General features: G+C 42.2%; 1 protein-coding gene across 1 annotated transcript; it reads right to left on the bottom strand.

The window, feature by feature from the left end:
- Nucleotides 1-436: 436 nt before the first annotated feature.
- LOC140065312 (phospholipase A2 inhibitor 1-like) lies at nt 437-5,730 on the bottom strand. Its single transcript, XM_072112908.1, has 5 exons — nt 5,399-5,730; nt 4,339-4,455; nt 4,032-4,178; nt 2,275-2,421; nt 437-1,019 (listed from the first exon to the last, which is right to left on the bottom strand). Exons 1-5 carry the CDS (start codon nt 5,535-5,537, stop codon nt 859-861), a joined length of 711 nt encoding a protein of 236 aa, XP_071969009.1. The 5' UTR covers nt 5,538-5,730; the 3' UTR covers nt 437-858.
- Between the last annotated feature and the right edge of the window lie 1,902 nt (nt 5,731-7,632).

The raw sequence follows: 7,632 nt of genomic DNA on the forward strand, positions 1-7,632 counted from the left end.
AGCTCTGCTACATCTCACAGATCTGTGCCTGTCTCCCCCTTCCCTTAGATAACTTATCTCCTAGTAGCTTGTAGTTTGCAGCCTCTCTCTCTCTCTCTGCTCATTATGTGCTGGCAGGAAGTGATCAGTGAGATCCTCTGAGCTCTGTGTAGGGGGCGTGGCTACAGGCTCAGAGCAGAGAGAGACAGAAATCTCATCTGCCTGCTGGAAATACAAATCCAAGATGGTGGCCTGACCCTAAGTCAGAAGTTATTGGGTTGTGTCTAGGGGCAACTTCACACCAGGACCAGTATGTTTGGTAATAACAGTGAATTAGAGAATGCGTTATTTTGTTATCCTGAGTACATGTAAGAAACTTGTCTTCATGGGAAAACCCTTTTAATTATGTGATTACAGATATTTGATTCTACAAAATTGACACTTTGACAGTTTATCTTTGTGTACACGAAGTGAGGAAAACAATTATCTTATAATAATCCTTTTATTGCAAGGAAATCTCAAAATCGTATTATTAATTTTGGATTAGAAGCAGAAAGACAAGTGATGCAATTTCATTGATTTCATTTTAGGCATCAGGGGGCGGAGTGAGCTTCAGGTGAGTGACACAAAGACAACTAGTAGCTATATAAGAAGTTACATGATACAATTCTGACTGTCTATAATCTACACTAGGGGGAGCTCATGAGCTAACTGCACACTATCTATCTTTAAATTTGAGTAAGTGACTATACAAGAAGCTCTTGTGCTCCCTCTTGTGGTTGTCAATTTTAGAGGGATTTAAGCTGCATATAAAACACATTATTCAGGCTGCTAAACGGATATTTATAGATCTTCATCATCATTTCTGTACTGATGATTTTATTCCATCTTCTTCTTTTCATCAATCAGAGCTTCTTCTGGATATCTGCACTCATAATATTTGCTTAGGTGAACTCTCAATCCGACCATCCTAAATATATTGAGCTTGCACTCTGCAGGAGACATGCATCCTCGGATTGTGTAATTGGACAACTCTCCATCTATTAAAGAAATCTGATTTGTCATCAATTCTCTCAACACCTTAACAATCACAAGAACATAATTTCCTTTACAGAGGCGACAGGGCTTTTTTACTGTGAGAACTGTCAATCTGTGGAATAGCCCGGCTCCGGCTCTGGTCACAGCAGGGACAGCAGAGAGCTTCAAGAAGGGTCTAAATGCCTTTTTACACCTAAATAACATTGATGGTTATGTTATATAGATTTTTTTTCCCATAAATCTCTTCCTCATCCAATTCCTTCCGTGGCTGAACTTGATGAACATGTGTCTTTTTTCAACCATATAAACTATGAAACTATGAATTGACAGAGCATCTGGTAAAGCATCATACAACTCTGTCCAATCTCTATGGGAGTGCTGGTAATACCCAAGCCAGGTGCTTGTAGATGATGGGGCACATTTACTAATGTACCGTCGGGTTTCCGTCGGGTTTACAGAATTTTTTCGTTTTGGCCTGAATTGCCCCGGGTTTTTGGCGCACACGATCGGATTGTGGTGCATCGGCGCTAGCTTTAATGCGACACAAATCGGGGGCATGGCCGTCAGACAACCCGATTGATTCGGACAAACCGCAGAATTTAAAAATTAAATTGTGTCGCAAGATCAGCGCTCACATGCACCGGGAGAAGAAGGTGATCTCCGGCGGATCTCAGCGGTTGGAAGTGACACATGCAGGAGATTGGACGCACAATCTTAGTGAATCCTCATCAGACATTCCGGATCGGCGGCGTCAACGGGACGGGTAAGTATGTGTGCCCCGATGTGTGAGAGGGTCGGAGATAAGTTGATTGGTCCAATGCAATATATTTAGAATGGAGCAGCAGGATGCATGGTTGATCTGTCAAATAGTGACCACAGTCCCCCGATCCATTGGTTCCCAGTGGTCAAACTCTTACTGATCAATATATTATCCCAACTCCAGTGGCTTTTAGCAAATTTCGGAGCTTGCTGTTATCCTCTCACTTGATAGGAAGTCATGTAATTCTAGCCTATCCCAGAAGAGGAAGAAACTGCTTCCCGATCCCCGTGGTCATGTGATAATGTAAATGAAAGTGTAAGGGAGTCCTCTATGTTCTACACTCCAATGTTCTGTCAATCACTTCGTACATGGAAGGTGGGGGAAGCCTCTCACATTCCTGTCGCCTGCGGAGGCTTTATATATTTGTGCATTTATCAGACTATACATATTCTGTGTCTATGCATCGAAATATGTTCAAGTGCAATCGGGTGAATTACCTGGTTTCTCGATTGTCCCAGAATACGAGAAGCATTCATCAGTTTTTTCTGGGCATTGCACCTTCTTTTTAGTTTCAGATTTTTCTACAATCCCCTGGGCAAGGAAACTCGGACACATATACCCCGTGGGCTTTTTAGGTATCGGCTCTAATGAATAATAGAATAACAAAATATCTTAGGGTTACATTGTGACGAGGCATGTAGGAATGTTTATTTCCATCAGTACTAGTGTCAAGTACTAAGTTTTTTTTTCTTTCGTGGTCCAGTGGTCCAGGTATCATCTAAAAAATGAACTTAGTGAGATGTAAATAGGTTGTATAAAGTCAAGGAGCTCTGAACGCCTCCTCCTCAGATTGTCATCATGCATCAGACGTCAGGAGATCTTGTTAGTGATATCTCTGGATATAGATATCAGAGGCAGGGCCAAATTAAGGTTGGTGGAGGCCCCTGGGGGCAAAATCTAGTGGGAGCCCATTGAATGTAGTCCAGACAGGGAATAAGCATATACAGTCCCCCAGCAATAACTATATACAGCCCCCCAAAATTACCTATATACAATACCACAGCATTAACTATATACAGTCCCTTTTAACAACTATATACTGTATGTCCCCCTATAACTATATATAGCCCCCTTTAATAACTACCGTATTTTTCGGACTATAAGACACTTCTTATTATAGGACGCACCCCAGATTTAGGGTTCCAAAAAAAGGAAAAATATATTTTACACCAATTAAAATATCCCTGTTGGTCGCACTAAAGCACAGCACATACAGACATACATTTACACACACAGCCCAGCCACACACACACATACTTCCCCCATTCCCCTTCTTCATACCTATCCCAGCGCAGCAATGCAGTATCAGACTTGTGGTGATGTAAGAAGCGTGTGATACGTCACATGATTCTGACATCACTGCAGGTCCTGTACCTGTAGGCAGAGGGAGAGAGCTGTACAGAGGCTCCTCTCTGGGAGATCAGGTGCAGCTCTATATCAGGGCACCACCCAATCTCCATTACAGCGGTCAGGAGGGTCTGGTAGTGCTGGATCCTCCTGACCTTCATTCTATAAGACGCAGGGACTTCTTATAGTGTGTCTTATAGTCCAAAAAATACGGTATATACAGCACCCTATAATAACTATATATAGCCCCCTTATAATAACTATATACAGCCCACTATAATAACTAACTATATAGAGACTCCTATTATAACTATATAGACCCCCTAATAATAACTATATACAATCCTAGGTAAAATAATAAAATTGTACTCGCCTTCCAATGTTCCCCCGAAGCATGCCATAAACTGTATTCGGGGCAAGTGCTTTTTTGTATGGCCTGGGTAGCCTGGACCCAAATATACTGTGGGCGATTTGGGCGGTTGCATGACATTTGGTGGGGGCCCCTTTAAGGGCGCCCCCCTATGATCCGGCCCTGATCAAGGGACTTTCTGTGGAAGAGAAAGCTTAACTTCAGTGTTAAAATCTCCGCCTCCTTGACTCTATACAACTTATTTGCATCTCACTTCAAAGTTGATTTTCTGGATGATGCCACCGTCCTCGGTCATGAAAGAAACGACATCTGGAAGGTTTTCAGCTGCTTGGCAACATACTGACACGGGTTTATTAGATGCATTTCTGCTGACAGGTTCCCTTTAAACTTTTCTCATTAGGCTTATTATTCATAGAATAACCAGACTGTATATGACACCTCTACGTCCCGCATCGTCCCCTCATGTGTTGTACTTACTCTCAAAGAATTGGACGTTACAGAGGTCTGTATCGCAGCACCTAATTTTGTAAGTAAGAGTGAGGTCATCGTTCACCTTTCCATGAATTCTTTGATTGCAGGGCAAACCTCTGGAGCAGCCTTTGTACACGGAAAAGAACGTTTTATCTGCAAAATAAGATTTGATGGATGAACATTTTTTGAATAATTGATATAATAATTATGATTACACCAATAGATATTGAATTGCATATTGCACCGACCATTGATCTGATGGTATCTTTAAAAAAATGTTAGAAAGTAAGAAAAGTGCAGAATTGGTACCTACTGTATTTATATTCCTCGGAGATTATCACACACTTGTCTCCCTTTGTACAGTTCACTATTTCTTGCTGACAGGTAACACTGTTCCTTCCAGAACACATGTAGCATTCGCGATTAGCAGCTGAAAGTAGAAACACATCTACAGTCATTTTTCACATCAAGTCGACATCACATGACATATATAAGCAAAAAAACAAGAAAACCGAAAAAGAAAACGTTAAAATAGTAGAATTTTAGGTTCTCTGATGAAGGAAATACAGGGGGTCATTTACAAAGGGCCCGATTCGCGTTTTCCTGACGTGTTACCCAAATATTTCCGATTTGCGCCGATTTCCCCTGAATTGCCCCGGGATTTTGGCACACGCGATCGGATTGTGGCGCATCGGCGCTGGCATGCACAAGAAGGAAATCGGGGGGCGTGGCCAAATGAAAACCCAACGGATTTGGAAAAACCAACGCATTTTTTAAAAAAAGGGTTGCGGAGCTTGCACTTACCTTCACTCAGCCGGCTCGGTGTATTCCAGTGCGTTCCGGGGAACTTCAGCGCAGCAGTGCCACCTGGTGGACGTCGGAGGAACTACCTTAATGAAACCCGGCTGGACGCGAATCCACCACAGAGAACGCACCGCTGGATCGTGAATGGGCCGGGTAAGTAAATCTGCCCCACAATGTCATAGATCATGGTACCGCCATGGGTACCTTACACATCCCCGATACTTCTACATATAAGCCAGCAATGGTCCACATCTTACAATCCTAAACCCTCACCCTCCTTACAAAAAAAATATCAGAAATTGAGAAGTAAATTCAGGTCTTTGAGTCAGTTTGTATAAAGACTTTGGTCTACTGAAAGTAGGACCTGAAGCTTCCTAGTAGAAGATGATCCCTCAGATGGCAGTTAAACTGGACACTGGACAAGTCCAATCCTCAAGCTATAATTCAGTAACAACATTGGGGATTTACATAAATAAAAGTATATATATATAATTTGTTGTATTCTAGCATATTGTTTATGATCTCGGTGATATGGCAAACAAATGAGACTCTTGGGAGAAGATACTCACCGATGGATAGAAAGAAGGGAAGGAGCAGAAGGAAACTTATTATCACAGGTTTCATTTCTGTTGTGGCCGGATATCTTGGACGATCTTGTACTTCTGAGAATTTTTTGGTCTTAATAAGCCCATGGTTGAGATTTTCCATAACTATATATCATTTATGACAGGGGATGGGCTGGAGGAGAAGACATTGGTATCTGTTGACACAGCTGGAGGTTTTTTTTTATATTTGTTTTTAGTTTGTGCTTTGGGTCAAAAACAACAAGTGACTGGTCCAGAGTTTCCATGCCTGATGGTGGTGGCACGGAGATTATTTCATGAGCCTCTGAGCACAATTCTACTTGTTTATGTACTGACAATACAAACTGCTCGTGGGGAGGGTGATTCATATTTTGGCCAGTAAAACTCAATTTGGACCCACCATGGTTTTACAATGACTGTGAACTGAAACAATAGGGATGTATCTAAAATATAAACTTTCAAATTCAGCCCCTATGTGCACCGCAACACCATAGTACATAGATGTGTGGTAGGATCTGTAAGGAAAGACCTCACAGGCCAAGTCCTCCCCGTACAGAGCTGTATATCAGAGCTGCCCCCTGCCTCTCACTACCCAGATTGGTGTTGCCATAAATCGGGGCAGTTGATTTTTAGGTTCCACGGATGAACCCAGCTGTGGCACCTAAAAATATTGAAGAGAAGTACCAATAGCTTGGAATGCCAATCAGTATTGCTGTATATGTTATAAGACTATCAGACTTGAGTTAAATTAACCTGATTTGATGGTAAAAAGATAAATTTAAATAAATTAAAAATAAAACATAATAAAAATTTCCCTAAAATACTCAAAAAAAGAGTAAACAAATAAAATAGTAGAATGTAGAATGTTGGGTCAAAATATAAATATATATAAAGGGGTAACAGCCATAGCAGCTCCTCCCGCAGTGGGACCCAACCTGACACCTGACACACATGTGTGTATATTAGTGATGTGTATATGCTATGTGTGTGTGTATATGTGGTGTTTGTATACTGTTTATATGTGTGTTCTTGCTGTGTGTAAGTGATGTGTTAATACTGTATACATGTGTTAATCCCGTATACATGTGTATAATACTGTATGTGTGTATATTTGTGATTTGTATATGCTATATGTATCTATATATAGTGTGTGTATACTGTTTATATGTGTGTGTATATGTGGTATGTGTATGCTGCTGGTATGTGCTTTCTTGCTGTATGTGAGTACACAATGTGTTAATACTGTATACATGTGTGCCTATATTATATGTGTATGAGTCATGCATACTATATGTGTGTGCTTAAGATGTGTAAATTCTATGTGTGTATTTAATGTGTATATACTGTATGTATAAGTGTGTGTCAAGGGTGTCCCTGCGATCCATGTCTCAGATCGCAGGCACACCCATGCCCCTCTCCGAGGTGCTCGCCCCCTGTCTCGCACTCACCTCTCCACGCTCCTGCTCACATCCTGAGCTAGGCCCGCGCGCGTCCCCGCTCACTTTGGCGCGTGTGTGTCGGCTCTCAAAGATTTAAAGGGCCAATGCATCTTTGAGCCATGTGCCATAGAGAAATCTTCCTAGCTATTTCTGTTCCTGATCCTCTTCCTGCTCCACTTGACCTCTTGTTGTTGACCCCAGACCTGACCGTTGACCTAGCATTTTTGCAGCCTGCCTTGATTACCTGCCTGTCCCTGACCTCGAGTCTGGATTGTGTTTCTGTACTTTGACCTTGGCTGCCCCTGCGGGCTAGTCCCACCTGTGGAATGACCTAGTGGCACCCTGCTGCAGCAGGACCATCCTGCTTTGCGACGGGTTCTGGTGAAGACCAGGTGCCACTTAGATTCCGGTCCCAGGTGTCGGCTAGTGTCATCTCCTGTGGTGGTCCAGGAGGTTCACTGACCCCGAGCCTTTGCAGTGTGTAAATGTATATATGTATATATGAATGTGTATATGAATGCACAGTAGTTTTTTTTAAAGGGAAAGGGAGTCCCATGCAGAATTGCACTTTGGAGTCCAGACTCTCCTAGTTACGCCCCTGCCTGCGGAGGGGTGGGCCAGATACTTGGTGGTTGAGCCGAACACAGACGCAAACTTACTATCATTATGCCAAATCTTTTCTTATCATACTAAAGAGCTTTATAACAGCTTTGGGGCTAATTTCATAGTAAACTATTCAAAATGGGAAGCTTTAAATATTTGGGCACCTTCAGTAACAAC

This window comes from Engystomops pustulosus, chromosome 6 (assembly GCF_040894005.1).
Source record: "Engystomops pustulosus chromosome 6, aEngPut4.maternal, whole genome shotgun sequence".
Classification (NCBI taxonomy): Eukaryota; Metazoa; Chordata; class Amphibia; order Anura; family Leptodactylidae; genus Engystomops; species Engystomops pustulosus.